The 15,330-nt window shown below is 43.8% G+C and overlaps 1 protein-coding gene across 1 annotated transcript; it reads left to right on the forward strand.

The window, feature by feature from the left end:
* The first annotated feature begins 3,214 nt into the window (after positions 1-3,214).
* Positions 3,215-14,216, forward strand: UTP11 (UTP11 small subunit processome component). Its single transcript, XM_070404769.1, has 8 exons — positions 3,215-3,358; positions 7,230-7,291; positions 8,983-9,085; positions 9,726-9,839; positions 10,310-10,403; positions 10,500-10,630; positions 13,031-13,141; positions 13,844-14,216. The coding sequence occupies exons 1-8, from the start codon at positions 3,296-3,298 to the stop codon at positions 13,925-13,927; spliced, it is 762 nt and encodes a 253-aa protein (XP_070260870.1). The 5' UTR covers positions 3,215-3,295; the 3' UTR covers positions 13,928-14,216.
* The last annotated feature ends 1,114 nt before the right edge of the window (positions 14,217-15,330 follow it).

Consider the following 15,330-nt stretch of genomic DNA (forward strand, 5'->3'; position numbering starts at 1 on the left):
GCAACCCAGGCATGTGCCCTTGACCGGAATTGAACTTGGGACCCTTCAGTCCACAGGCCAATACTCTATCCACTGAGAAACATGGCTAGGGTGAAAATTAAGTTTTTAATACATGGACAAGGGGTATCCACATAGGCATGAAAATCCCAAAGACAGTGAGGCAACAATGTGTATACAAGACCTTTTTGGACACAGGGGAAAAGCATGGGGGGGGGGGGGGGGGAGGGATTGGCTTATTAGATTTCTGAGTCTTTTGTTTCTTTCTTTTTTTTTTTTTTTAAATATATTTTATTGATTTTTTACAGAGAGGAAGAGAGAGGGATAGAGAGTTAGAAACATCGATGAGAGAGAAACATCGACCAGCTGCCTCCTGCACATCTCCTACTGGGGGTGTGCCCGAAACCAACGTACATGCCCTTGACCGGAATCGAACCCGGGACCTTTCAGTCCGCAGGCCGACGCTCTATCCACTGAGCCAAACCGGTTTTGGCTTTTGTTTCTTAATAAACAGCTTAAATATCCCAAAAAGGCAGCTTCTGGGGGACAAAACGTTGGTTCCCTTCAAGAGCCTAACTGGTAAACTCTACAGCCTCTGTAGTCATTTAATCTCTTTAAGTCTCCTTATCTGTTAAGAGTGGCTGCCTTCCTGTCTCACAGCATTCTTGTGAGGATTGGATGAGAGCACACAGTAGGTATTCAATATTCAATGTTTCATGATCAAGTGTGAAGGTTCTGCTGCTGGACTTGGAGTCTGGAGGCCAGAAAAAGTTAGGAGATTTCTGACTTGGCCCAACCTGGGGAAGGGAAACTGGTGTAGGGCATGGGGCTGTTTATCGCTGTTGTTCCTGATGCCTAAACTATAAATGCCCCTCTGGTTCCCTTCTCCATTTCCAGCTCCCCAGTGGGTTCACATTTCCCTGCCTGCTCTATTTCCGACTGACGACCAGGAGGACGTGCCCCAGGGAGCTCTAGGGATCAACCACATGGACTCCCTGTTCCTGTTTCTCGTCAGTCTCTCCCCCCCGCCCCCCTCTTCAGGGAACAGGTGTGTCTGAGCTGGGACTGGAAGCAGAGCCTGAGTGTTGAACAACTAGTCTTGGGTAAGTGAGATCTAGCCACCCAGCCACTCAGGAGGTCCCCCCACACTCGTCCTTCTCTTGTGGTGGAAGGGGGCTTCCTCAGGGTCTCACAGCTATTCTCTCACCTTGGAAGGGCTTTTAAAAGGAGGCCTTGGGTGACGACTGACAGGCCTCTCGTGGTTTCCTCTGGGTGCTGAATCATTCTCTGATGCTTGTAACCACAAGCCCTCCTTCCCCCAGTGAGAAAACTTCTTTCCTTCTTTGGGCGTATTGCTCACTCTTACCCTTTGGGCTGCCTAGGGTTCCTTCCCCCTTTCAGTGTGCAGAGCTGCCTTCTCCTGGGTATACCCATCTCTCAATGCCTTCTTCAGAGGGAGTGGCAGGAGGGACTGGGGCTGCCACCTGGGCACTCTGCCTGATGGCTGGGCTTCTTCATCAAGATGAGGCTGGAGCCCTAGCTGGTTTGGCTCAGTGAATAGAGTGTTGGCCTGGGGACTGAAAGGTCCTGGGGTTGATTCTGGTCAAGGACATATGCCTGGGTTGTGGGCTTGATCCCCAGTAGGGGGCGTGCAAGAGGCAGCCAATCAATGATTGTCTCTCATCATTGATGTTTCTCTCTCTCCCTCTCCCTCTCTGAAATCAATAAAAATATATTTAAAAAAAAAAAAAGATGAGGCTGGAAAGGTGGACATCTGTGGGATCATGAAGGGCCTTGTCCTTCAATGGTTAAATAATAAATGAGATAGAAATTTGTGAATGCATGTAGCCCTAGTTGGGCAAGGCTCAGACTCAGATGCAGAAAAAAACTTTTTACCCTGCAGCTCTCAGCTACTTTCAGGTTTTATGCCCACTGGTCTATTGGACTTATGCCTCCAAGGACAGAGGAGAGCATTTCCCCAGAGCTCTTCAGCTGGAAGAGTGAGCCCTGTCGTGTGAAATGGGTGCAATTTCAGAACTCACTGAAGGCTAGCTTTACGTGATGGAAAAGAAATCAAATCCCTCACGAGGGCTCTGCTGTGCCCAACACTCTCCGTCCTTACAGTTAGGTTTAGTAATAATAACAACAATAATAGCTCTAATTGATTGTGAACACAGCATTTAAAAAAAATTCTTTAAAAAACTTTTAAAAATCGATTTCAGAGAAGAAGGGAGAGGGAAAGAGAGATAGAAACATCAATGATGATTGGCTGCCTCCTGCACATCCCCTATTGGGGATGGAGCCCGCAACCCGGGCATGTGCCCTTGACCGGAATCAAACCCAAACCCGGGACCCTTCAGTCCGCAGGCCTATGCTCTATCCACTGAGCCAAACTGGGCTGAACACAGCATTTTAAACATATTATTTCATTTAATGCTCACAACCATTCTGTGGGTATAGTAGCATTACCTTACTTTTACAGATGGGGAGACCAAGGTTGAATGAAGCTAACTTTGTCTTGATTGGCAGCAGTTAGGATCAGAACACACCTCCATGGTTCATGGTCCTAATCATTTACATTGTCCTGCCCCTGACACTCATTCTGCCAACCAGCCATTCTCTTGAGGGGATAAGACTCAGAACTTTAAAACTATTGCTATGGTATGACTCCTCCATTCAACTGTGAGCTCCTTGATGGCCCTATGAGGCACGCAGTGCATGCTAGTATTATTGTTTTATGGATGAGAAAAATGATGCTCATTAAAGTCAAGTCACTTGTCAAAAGTCACAGACAATTAAGTAGCAGAGTCAGACATGATTTTAGAGTCTGTTGTCTCTCTATTGAGTGCTCTTTTCCAGTACACTGTAAAATTCACACAGCTCCTGGCTTTATTTAAATGCACCTGGTAAATACGGCAAGTGGAGCACAGCCACAGGTCACTGCGCATGCGCACACTCCAAGCCCAGCTCAGCCGAGGGCAGTGCCAGACACGTGTTCCCAGGTGCCAACGCGGAGCCGAGCGCGAAGGCGAGGTACACGTGGACAAGTTCTGGCGAATAAGAACTGGCCCTTGTCAAGTCAGGACACTAGACTACATTTCCCAGAAGCAGCCTGTGGTGGACGCCTTTGCTAGAGGACGTACTTCCGGAAAAGCTGGCGCCGCATAGGCTGTGGAGAGGAAGTGGGCGGTCCTAAGCCTCCGCGGCTAGGCCCGTTTCCTGTAGGTTCAGTGGACCCGGAGACAGAGGTGGTGCGGAGCCAGCGTTGTCTACTAAGCTTTCCCAGGGGTGAGCAGCTATGTCGGCGGCTTTTCGGAAGGCAGCTAAGTCCCGACAGCGGGAACACCGAGAGCGAAGCCAGGTAAGACCTCACCGGATCCACATGCGCCGGCTCTGGCCACATGTGCTTCTCTCGCCCCAACCCCCTCTTTGCTTGCGGGTCCGGGTCGGTACTCAGACACTGCGAGTAAATAAATGCAAATATATGGTGATGACGCCGGCGTGACTGGGGTGGAGCCTCTTGGCTCTGCGAAGAAGGACCTGTCGTTCTTTTTTGGGGAGAGCACGGGGATAATCAAAACTATCTTGCAAGTTTTAAATGAGATAACTAAATGGGGTGCTGTGTGTAAAGGGCTTGACCCCGGCGGAACTTGAAGTCGAAGCTCACACAGCCAGTAAGCGCCCCGGCTGGAACTGGCACCCTCATCCAAAGGTGCTCGGCTCCGCTCGCTGCGTATAGGGGCGGTGACCGAGGAGAACCGATGTTATGAGTATAGTCACAGTGTCATCATCGTGGGCTTTGATGACATCGTGGGCTTTTTGTTTATGTCTCACCCTGTAATGTTGGTGTTTTTTCACCCCCATTATACAGATGAGGAAACTGAGGCCCAGAGAGCTGAAGTGACGTGCCCAGTCACAAACACCAAATTCAGGCCGAATAAACATTTGTAGGACTTCTCTGGAGGGTGTGTGTGGGGGGAGGTTGAGTAGACATTCGCTTAATGTATGCAGAATCAATTTATTCCATTTCTACACCTGCAAGACAAATTGTGGGAATCCCATAATACCGATTCAGAAAGGCTTCATTTTACAGACGAGAAAGAGAGGGAGATGGATGTGCCTAAAGTTGTGTGGCCAGCTGATGGAATGGAACTAAGGCCTTTTTAAAAAAAAATTTTTTTTTATTGATTTCAGAGAAGAGAGAGGGAGAGAGAGATAGAAACATCAATGATGAGATAGAATCATTGATCGATTGCCTCCTGCATGCCCCACATGGGGATTAAGCCCACAACCCAGGCTTGTGCCCTGACTGGGAATTGAACCGTGACCTCCTGGTTCATAGGTCGATGCTCAACCACTGAGCCACGCGGGCCGGGCGAAGTAAGGCCTCTTAACCGAAGTTCAGTGTTCCTGCTTAATCGCATTTATCAAACATTTATTGTTTACTTGGTGTGTGCTCGTGGTGTGCTGGGAACAATAGTGTAATTTGCGACCTTGTTTGGACCGGTGTGTGGATCCAGCGAAAAGTAATCATAGCTAGAAGTGCTTACTGTGTGCCTGAGCCAGACAAAGTGCAAAATGCTGTCCTCTCATTATCTCATTTACGTAACTCCCAACAGTGGGTGGAAGTGTACTATTGTGTTTTCACATTTGCAGATGAGGATACTAAGGTTCAGATAGGGTAAGTAATTTGCCCAAAGACATATAGCTATAGTTGGCAAGTGGCAAAGCCAAGAATCAGACCAAGTGTTTTGAATCCAGGGGCTACTAAAAGATGAATAAAGAGGCAATTTTATAAGAGGTGGCACATAAAAAATGCCAAATGAGGAATTTGAGTGGGAAGAGTAGAGATGATGAGAGAAAGCATCATGATGAAACTTGTTGGACTTGAAAGGCAATGATAGTAGCTGTCACTTTTTTAGCACTGACTGTATGTTAGGTACAGCTCAACATGCTGTACAAGGATTATCCCATATAATCCCACAGCATCCCTATTTGGGGGATGTGATCCTCATTTTACAAATGAGGCATCTGATGCTTAAAGAGATTGAATGTGTGTTTAGAGCAGGGGTGGGCAAACTTTTTGACTCGAGGGCCACAATGGGTTCTTTTTTTTTTTTTTTTTTTTTTAAATATATTTTATTGATTTTTTACAGAGAGGAAGGGAGAGAGATAGAGAGTCAGAAACATCGATGAGAGAGAAACATCGATCAGCTGCCTCCTGCACATCTCCCACTGGGGATGTGCACGCAACCCAGGCACATGCCCTCGACCGGAATCGAACCCGGGACCCCTCAGTCCGCAGGCCGACGCTCTATCCACTGAGCCAAACCGGTTTCGGCACACAATGGGTTCTTAAACTGGACCGGAGGGCCGGAACAAAAGCATGGATGGAGTGTTTGTGTGAACTAATATAAATTCAAAGTAAACATCATTACATAAAAGGGTACGGTCTTTTTTTCTTTTTTTAGTTTTATTCATTTCAAACGGGCTAGTTTGCCCACGGCTGGTCTAGAGTCATAGTTGTAAGTAGTTGGTTTAGATTAGCAGAGGAGACAGAGGGCTTTGAAGGCAGGTAGTGAGTAAGACATGGCCATGTCTGAATAGGAATAGAGGGTCTTCGTGGGAGAGGTGTGGAGAAGGCCATCTGTAAAGGTTGGCAAACACATTGACAAGAGCACTTCCTATTTGGGTCAAGTTTGGACTTTATCCTATTGATTCTTCATTGAGGCAGTGGGGAGCTATTGAAGATATTCTGTATGGAGGGGGTGGTGTAACTATGTGAACTATTTCAGATGCAGTGCCAGGATTTTTTTTATAATGCCGATTACACATTCAAGTGACATGGAACTTTCAAGATTTCTGCCGCATGATGTTGCCCATTTGACCCTTGAGTTTTCTTTCTCTACTCTCTGTCAGTCTTCTTTATCTGCTGTAATTAAAATAAAAATTATCAGGAGAGGTTTTGGGTATTATTTTTAAATATTGAATTCTTTATTGCGTCACTTCAGAGATGATAGATGAGAAAGGTGACTGTTAAAAATTATTATACAAGTTTAAACAATGGAAAAGTGTATGCAGTTCCTCAAAAGTTGAGATTAGGGAGCATTTGATGTCTTGCTCCCCTGTATATGTCATCGGTTTGGCTCAAATAAACTCATAAAAATTCTCTAAAAAAAGAAGTTAAGATTGTTCAGAGCAGAAAAGGATGCAGTCCAGTGGGGGAGGGGAAGAGTACAGACTGTGGCCCCAGATAGAATGGATTCTAATTCTAGCTTTGCCACTTACTAGTTCTGTGTTCTTGGGCAAGTCATTCTCTAAACTTTATTCCCCTTTGGAATATTGGGATAGCCGTTTCTTTGCTTTACCTACTTTCCATGATAGTTGTGGGGATTAAATGTGATCATAATTGATGAGCATAGCAGATTGCTCTGTAACAGAGTAAGTACTTAATAAATGTGGCCTGTTAGGATATTTTATGCAAAAGCATCTAGCTCAGACCCTGATATATATTAAATGCTCAACAAATGGTAGCTGGTGGAAAGATAACAGCAAGCTATAATCCTTGTACCTTCCGTGCTATCCAAGTTCTGTGTCATAGAAAGTATGTTCTGTCATACGTGGTTTTCTTTCATACTTTGTACCAAAGGTATAACAATAACAGTAAACATGCTGGGCACCTGTTATGTGCCAAGCCAAGTCCAGACACTGCCACTCACAGAGGTTTATGGAATCCTTACGATAACCGCGAGAAATGGTACTATTATTCTCATTTTATAGTTGGGAAACAGCAGCTCAGAGAAGTTCGGTGATTTGCCCAAGGTCACAAATTGGTAAGAGGTAAAGCTTGGATTTGAATCCAATTCTCCAGTCTCTAAATTTAGCTCTCTTACCACAGTTGCCTGTTACTATATTTTCCCTTCGTAGTATTTTATAAACCCTTGGATTAAGTCCGTAGTAATTTTAGTACAACTGGCAACTGCTTGCTTAGTGCCGAGTCATTGTTGCCTTTCTCTGTCCTTAATAGGCCAGGACAACTACTACGGCAGTGCTGATGACCTCTCTGGCACCTGCACAGCTCCTCTCCTCCTTAGGCAGAGCCCAGTTGGGGGAGGGGAGGGAATAGGGGAGCACGTTGGCTCCAAGGACATGGATTGACTGAGCGCCCCAGAGATGCTTGTTCCCATCATGTTGTGAGGAAACATAACACTTTTTCTTCTTTTGTTTTCTAGCCTGGCTTTCGAAAACATCTGGGCCTGCTGGAGAAAAAGAAAGATTACAAACTTCGTGCAAAGTGAGTTCAGTCTTTCTGGTAGAGATGCTGCCAAGAAAGCTTCCAGTTTCTCTGCGCTGCAGTTGAATTGCCTGAGTGTCCAACGGGATAATTTCCTGCCATTGATAAAATGGCCAAAGCTCTGGCAGCCTGTCAGATACTTGTCTGTGACCCTAAACTTCTGTCTTTGTTTAGCAGAGCATTATTTATTTAACTGTAGTTGCATTGTGAGGGTTTTTTTTTTTTATTGTGTTGCTACAGATCATTTTCTCATAGTGGCTTTGATTTGCCCCTGCCTTGGTGTTTGAGCCAAAAGCTGAGTCTTTTTTCACTCCCTTTTCTTGAAGTGCAAGATAAAATCTAAAATTCCAGTTGTTGAGTCTCTTACATCACCATGTGTGTGGTGTGGAATGAAGAGATGTGAAAGATGGATTCATGAGACTGAGCGTGGGTGATAATGAACTCTGAAAACATTTTACAAAACAATTATCCCCATTCTTCTTCTTCGCTAGCACTTTATTTGCAAAATACTTTATGATTATTTGTTAGTTGAAGTCCTTTTTATGCTCCTGGTACAGATGGTGGGCGATGGGTTGCTCTGGGTCTCCGAGTTTTTAAGGCTGATAGTAATAACTGAGGGCTGCTACTGGGCAGGCAGTGTTCCAGGGGAGTTACAACTTTTACACTCATTAATTCCTCCCAACAGCCTTCTGGGATACTGCTGTTATCATATCATTTACAGATTAAATGGGGATACTGAGTGGTTAACTAACTTATCCAAGATTACTCAGCCAGAAGTGGTAGAATCAGAGTTTGAACCCAGGGTGTCTGGCTCCAGAATCCATGATTCTGGTTACTTGGCTATAATGCATTGTGTAATTTCTGAATCTTATTTGGTCACTTGGTGCCCAAAGCTTGAATCAGAACCCAGTTTTAATTTGTGCTTTGTTTGGTCTCTCTTTGTAATGATATAAATGGCACTAAAACATATGTGAGATAGGACAGTTAATTTCACGTAAGTATTTTTTTTTTTTAAGTTTTTTTTTTTTTAAAATATACTTATTGATTTTTTACAGAGAGGAAGGGAGAGAGATAGAGAGTTAGAAACATCGATGAGAGAGAAACATCGATCAGCTGCCTCCTGCACATCTCCCACTGGGGATGTGCCCGCAACCCAGGTACATGCCCTTGACCGGAATCGAACCCGGGACCTTTCAGTCCGCAGGCCGACGCTCTATCCACTGAGCCAAACCGGTTTCGGCATAAGTTTTTTTTTTTTTTTAATATATTTTTTTAATTGATTTTAGAGTGGAAGGAAAAGGGAGAGAGAGAGATAGAAACATCAATGATGAGAGAGAATCATTGATTGGCTGCCTCCCGCACATCCTCTACTGGGGATCAAGCCCACAACCCAGGCATGTGCCCTTAGCCGGAATCGAACCTGGGACCCCTCAGTCCACAGGCCGGTGCACTATCCGCTGAGCTAAACCAGCTAGGGCTTTCACGTAAGATTTGACCAGAGGAAGACCTGCAGAGAGAGGAGCTCAACATCAGTGACAGTGGAGTGTGGATCAAATGTAGTCATTGCTTTTTTTTGCTTTGGCTTTTTGAGTTTCATTTTGTGCGAACTTTAGCTCCTTGTAAAGTTTGCTTGTTGTGTTATTGTTGTGTTTTTCTTTTTTGGTATGAACCTTGTTTAACCTGCTTTTTAGTGACTACCGGAAAAAGCAAGAATACCTCAGAGCTCTTCGAAAGAAAGCTCTTGAAAAAAATCCAGATGAATTCTACTATAAAATGACTCGAGTTAAACTCCAGGTGGGTGTCTAATGGATCAGTTAGTGTTTTGAGCTCCGACTCAATAAGGAAATAAGGATGGGGGAGGAGGGGAAGAGAAAGAATCTTGGCCTTTACTTAGCCTCTCTCTACCAACTGGAGCAGTGATGGCGAACCTTTTGAGCTCGGCGTGTCAGCATTTTGAAAAACCCTAACTTAACTCTGGTGCCGTGTCACATATAGAAGTTTTTTGATATTTGCAACCATAGTAAAACAAAGACTTATATTTTTGATATTTATTTTATATATTTAAATGCCATTTAACAAAGAAAAATCAACCAAAAAAATGAGTTCGCGTGTCACCTCTGACACGTGTGTCATAGGTTTGCCATCACTGGTCTAGTTGGTCCAGGTGCTGCTGTTGGCCAGTATCCAAAGCAAAACTGCCCCTTCATGAGCAGCAAGCATTTCTGCCCCTGGCTCTGAGTAGTCTTATGCCTGGAGCCGTTATAAGAGTGGAAGACTGGATGTGCTAAATTGACCGTGCACCTTGAGGGCCTAGTGCATGGAATTGCTATTGCATAAAGCTCTGGGTTGTCTTTGTTCCAACCATGAACTAAGTCAACAACTTAGAAATGATTTTAATCTAATAGGGAATGTGTCTTTGGAATTTGGATTTCAGGATGGAGTTCATGTTATCCCGCAGACTAAGGAAGAAGTAACTCCAGAACAGCTGAAACTGATGAGAACTCAGGATGTCAAATATATAGAAATGAAAAGGGTTGCGGAAGCGAAGGTAACAACCGATGTGTTTTGATGTGTTTTCGTTGGTTAAGAAAAATATAAATCCCTCGACCAAAATGATATGTTGATTTCTTCTGGCATTGTATGCTTAATTAATTGTGAAAGTGATTTAGAAGCATGGTAGAGTGGAAAGGGTTTAATGTGGGGAATGAGACAGACTTAGTTTGAATTCTGGCTCTACCACTTATTAGCCCCAAGATTATGGACAAATTTACCTCTATAAAGCTCTTTCCTCATTTCTATTTCATAGGTTTGTTGTAAGGATTAAATGAGTTTTGGATTATGCCAAGCCTGACATGTGGTTGGTGCTTGATAAATTTTACCAGTCCTTTCCTTTAAAAGAATGAAGCAGTTTCTTTGCTGGTTGGTGATAATGATGTGAAATGGTTTAAACTTTGGCAAATTCATTTCTGATACCCTATAAGAGCCCAGTGTAAAATGAGACCATATTCTGTATTCTAGAAAATCGAAAGACTAAAATCAGAGCTCCACCTGCTGGATTTCCAGGGGAAGCAACAGAATAAGCATGTGTTCTTTTTTGACACTAAAAAGGAAGGTATGGAATGTTTGAAGGTTCCTGGGACGGTCTAGCATATTTTTCTGTGTTGTTTGGTGTTAGAGACAGTGCTTGAAGGATTGTCTTGACTTTTAGTTGAGCGGTTTGATATTGCAACTCACCTGCGAACTGCCCCGGAATTAGTGGACAGAGTCTTTAATAGACCCACCATAGAGACCTTGCAGAAGGAGAAAGTGAAAGGAGTTACTCATCAGACTCGACTTAAGGTAATTTACTCCATTTTTCTTTGGGTCTGAATTTAGGGGTGGGAGGATCTAGATTCCTTTTTTTTTTTTTTGTCACCAAATTTAAAATAATTATTTGTGGAAAACACATCAAGTTCCCTTAGAAAAGTAGAAGGAGGTTTTGATGATGGGGATGGGAATGGAGAAGAGTTCCTGGGTTTCTCAGATTGGAGGATGGGTAGCCTAGTGGTCAGGAACATAGATGTTGGCCTTTTGACCTTCATTTGAATTCTAGCTCTCACCCTGGGCTTTGTGCTTTTAAGGCTTATAACAGGTGCCAACAGTTTTAAAATACAGAGAAAGGAGAGGGCACTGAAGATTAAGGGGTCTGCTATACTTTTGATATCGCACCTTTAGCAGTAAATACATGTATTAAAAAGTCTTTCATATTATGCATTTGTACCAAAATTTTGTATTGACTCTTCCTTATGGTGTTTTCCGTCACCGTAACTGGGTTTGTGCAGAAGACACGCTTTTCTCAAAGCCTTCTGGAGTTGAACTCTCACTTCTGACTGATTCATTAAAAAAAAAAAAAAAAATGCTGTCAATGTGTTTCATTCAGACAGCTGTTCTGTTTTGATTTGAATCATTTATTCCGCATCAGCTTTGCTTCCAATGTTTAATTTCACAGCAGTTTCTCTAGCTCAGAGGCAGCTAAACTTGCCTTAGTAATATAAATACCCCTAATTAGTTTGACTATATTGGGTAATCCCATAAATTTGACAGTCTGTGCAATAAAGTGAAAACAAAAGCTGTCTTGAAGCCACTGCTGTGAGACTATGCTAGAATCAGGCAATTGTTTAAGTCTGAGGCCCAGCAATATTCCCCTCTATGCAGATAACACTTCCAGCTGAGGACCCGGCTGACTAGTGTTCTCGTGATAACCCTGTTTGCCAATTAGTTGTATTTTCAATTAGCTGTGTCACTGATGCTTTTCAAGTATTGTGGTAGTCCCTAAGGAGACGAGAGTTCCCAATTCCTGTGTAGAAAGAGTTTACTAACGTAACTTTTGAGAAATTGGGAAAGTTTGGATCCTGCCATTTTTGTCTAGTAGTGTTTCTTTTGATAGTTGTGTTTAAAGGAAAATTATTTTTATTAAGAGACTGCTGTGGGTGGATTGCAAAGGAATGCTCAGTCTGTAAGTTGGAAGGGGTGGGCAGTCCACAAATGGGCTTTAGGAGTCTGAACACCCTCTTCCCACTGACATTTTTTTTTTTTTAATATATTTTATTGATTTTTTACAGAGAGGAAGGGAGATAGATAGATAGTTAGAAACATCGATGGGAGAGAAACATCGATCAGCTGCCTCCTGCACATCTCCCATGGGGGATGTGCCCGCAACCCAGGTACATGCCCTTGACTGGAATCGAACCTGGGACCTTTCAGTCCGCAGGCCGACGCTCTATCCACTGAGCCAAACCGGTTTTGGCCCCACTGACATTTTGAGCAAATAGGTATCTACGTGTATGCACATTGAGATAATTTAGTTCTGCCTTTCTTATCCCGACTGCTGTGGCTCAGCTGGTTGAGCGTCATCCTATACACCAGGAGGTTGCTGGTTCCATCCGCAGTCAGGGCACATTCCTGGGTTGTGGGCTTGATCCCCCCTGGGGGTCGTGCAGGAGGCAGCTGATCCGTGTTTCTTTCTCACATCGATGTTTCTCTCTCTTCCTTCTCTCTCTCTGAAATCAGTAAAACCATTTTAAAAAAAAATTAAGAAAAATAAAAAGTTCTACCTTTCTCAACTGGGTTCCATGAGAGAAGAGCCCTACAAATTTGGACACACATAAGTACATTTATTTCAAGAAATAACCCAAAGCTTCCCTCAGTTTCTTAGAGGTTTACAATGCCCCCAAATTGAAGGAACACTGGTGTTGGAGGCATCATCAGCAGTGGGAATTCTCAGGTCACCTACCGCTGACAAATGCCTGCTCGTAGCTGCGGTTCTCCGGCACCAGTACACTGCCTGGTGCCCTTCTCTTTCCCCTCCTCCCTGTGGGAGGGTTTCCAGTACTGGCTCATTCTGCATCACCTTAGGTAACCGGACACTCACATGAAGGTTGAAGCAGCGGAGGGTAGTAGTGGAAAGATTCCTGAGGACCGTGAGGCTCAGGACAGTCCTGACTCTGCTCCAGGTGAACCACGTGTCCCGGGCAAGTCCCCAAGGCTCTGGAAGTTCAGCTCAAGATGTGATGTTCCTAAAATGGACAGCTTTATAGTATCCTTACTTGTTAGTAACATACAGTATCGTCTGTTCTGGCGTAAAAAGGGAGTTGGGAAAACCATTTATGCATTGGGGCTTAGGTGGATTAAGAAACAGTTTCTTACTTATTTTTTGTCCTGTGAAGTGTTTTATTGAGCATGTGTGTGTTTCCTCTGCAGCGGATAGCTAAAGAAAGGCAAAAGCAGTATAACTGCCTGACACAGCGGATTGAACGAGAGAGGAAATTGTTCGTCATTGCACAGAAAATTCAAACACGCAAAGATCTTCTGGTGAGGAGAGAGCCTTAGGCCTTCTTTTTTTTTTTTTCCCCTTGTGAAGGTCTTCACTGAGGCTGGATTTCAGCTGTGTGTAAATCAACCCTGGTGAAAATGTCTGCTCCTCAGGGGCAGCGGTTTGAGCCAGTGGCTGCTACTCTGACAGTGTTGAAATGTGCCTTGATTAAGAAGGTAATAAGAGGCTTATTAGTCAGTGCTCTGGAACAGCACAGGGTAGGATCGGGTAGCATATGAACTTTATAGCTTATGAGCAGCTATCTTTAACATTTAAACAGGTTAACAAAACAGTGCGTGTCTCTCATTGGTGTTTAAAAATAGGCAACATTGTGTAGATAAATAACAGAGCTGAGGAATATAAAATGCCCCTTTCATATTATGATTCCTCTAAATGTCAAATTCTTCAGCTTTGCAGATCGTTGAGTTGTGCCTTTCTCAACTGGGGTTTGTGAGAGAATAAGCCCTACTCCCCCCAAAAAATGATTTGAGTACCTTCTCAGTTTTCCCAAGAATCTCTACCCACTAAGTGCCCAGCAGGGAAGTTGATTCATGCCTCCTGGGGTTGCCTTGGGGTGGGGCTCGTCTCTCCTGCACTTTGACAAGGGCAGAATGAGGGGTTTCCTAATAGGTAGTTAAGAACTTCCCTGTTTTACAAAAGCCTCTCCTGCTATGTATTGGTAACCTTTTACTCTTTTATAGGATAAAACTCGGAAGGTGAAGGTGAAGAAAGAAACGGTGAACTCCCCTGCTATTTACAAATTTCAGAGTCGCCGGAAACGTTGAAGTGTTATAGATAAGCCTTGTCATTCCAAATGGAAAAGAATTCTATGTCCTTTCCCCCCAGTAACTTCAAATTCCATTCCTATAAATGAGATGGTGTTCCTGTTTGTAATTATAATTTATTGCAGATCTGACATTTGATATAAACAACATCAATGCTCCTTTCCCCTCTTATGGTTTTGGGTTGTGAAATTAGTCTTATTTTTATATACTTACTTTTTTTTAATTATGAAAGCTTCATATCTCATTACAGCAAATTTGGGAAATAAATGAGTTCATTTTAATGCCAATACTTATTCTAGAACAATAAATAGCTGTTGCATACTTAGAGTGCTGGGAGCTCGGACAGTGGTGGAGGTGAACAGTATGAGCATTCTGGCTTATCGCCTCCATTTTGTAGAGGTATGCACTAGATTTTTTTGTAATTGTATTTTAGTTTTTTCACTTAAATAATTTGCTCTTATCCATTTGAACATCACTAAATTTTAAAACAGCAATGCAATATATGCTCATAGAAAAAATTAAATTAAATCTTATTTTTCATGTTTACATAATGTTTTATCCAGAGGATAGACTGATTTTTACTCTTCATTCTGCATTTGTTGGGTGTATGGCTTCATTAGTTAGCCAAGGAGGAGTTTTTTCTTACACTTTACAGCTGTAGATAGAAACCCTTGGAACTAGGAACCCACAGGGCCACCTCTTCTCTATTGAAGCTCAAGTCAGCACAGGCCCAGCTCTCCGTTCCTGCCCTCTGTGCTCCCGGCCAACGTGTGAGTCCGAGGCTATAAATGGCTTGGAACAGCCCTTCTTCATCTTGGAGAATTGGACCCTAGGTGGTGTGTGGTAGCTTGCTTCTCTTCCCAGAGCCCCACCCGTCCCTAACCTGCCCATATAGGGTTGGTGGGCCAAAGCCCTTCGGGCAGAACTGAACACACTCAGAGGAAATGTGGGAAGAGCAGGATGCTGGGAGGCTTGCTTACAACCCGTCCCCTGGAGGGGGAACAGCTATGCATGGATTTTAAGGATTGGAACAAAAAATGGTTAAAAGTTAGGTTCCCGTAACTGCCGGGTTCCTGTACAAAGCTTGACAGGAAAGCCTCATGGTGTACCCAGGGGGTCGAGATCTGGGGGCCCTGGACGATAGGAGGAAGGGCCAGGGCAATAGAAGCTCGTAGCTTTTGCCTTCAGGAAGTGCTTCCCAGTCTTGGGTGAACTCCCTTCTGGTGGGGAGCTAAGTAAATGTTGATAGACTTACGACATAGAGACTGGAGTTCTGGCCAGGGAAGGAGCTCGCCACATAGGTGTTGGACAGAGGAGTGAGCAGACCAATTAGCAATCTGTTCCTGCGCTGCTGGTCAGGAAGGTGAAGGATGGCAGGGCGTTTACCGTACATGCCTTCTCCT

This window comes from Myotis yumanensis, unplaced genomic scaffold, assembly GCF_028538775.1.
Source record: "Myotis yumanensis isolate MYYU_CA2020_CCGP unplaced genomic scaffold, mMyoYum1.0.hap1 SCAF_2, whole genome shotgun sequence".
In the NCBI taxonomy this organism is placed as follows: Eukaryota; Metazoa; Chordata; class Mammalia; order Chiroptera; family Vespertilionidae; genus Myotis; species Myotis yumanensis.

What these genes read in the sequence shown, in the direction of transcription:
- UTP11 (XM_070404769.1), top strand. Translation starts at nt 3,296, where the DNA reads ATGTCGGCGGCTTTTCGGAAGGCAGCTAAGTCCCGACAGCGGGAACAC. An exon ending in AAAGGGTTGCGGAAGCGAAG is followed by an intron (nt 9,840 to 10,309) that starts GTAACAACCGAT and finishes TCTGTATTCTAG; the next exon opens with AAAATCGAAAGACTAAAATC. An exon ending in TTTTGACACTAAAAAGGAAG is followed by an intron (nt 10,404 to 10,499) that starts GTATGGAATGTT and finishes CTTGACTTTTAG; the next exon opens with TTGAGCGGTTTGATATTGCA.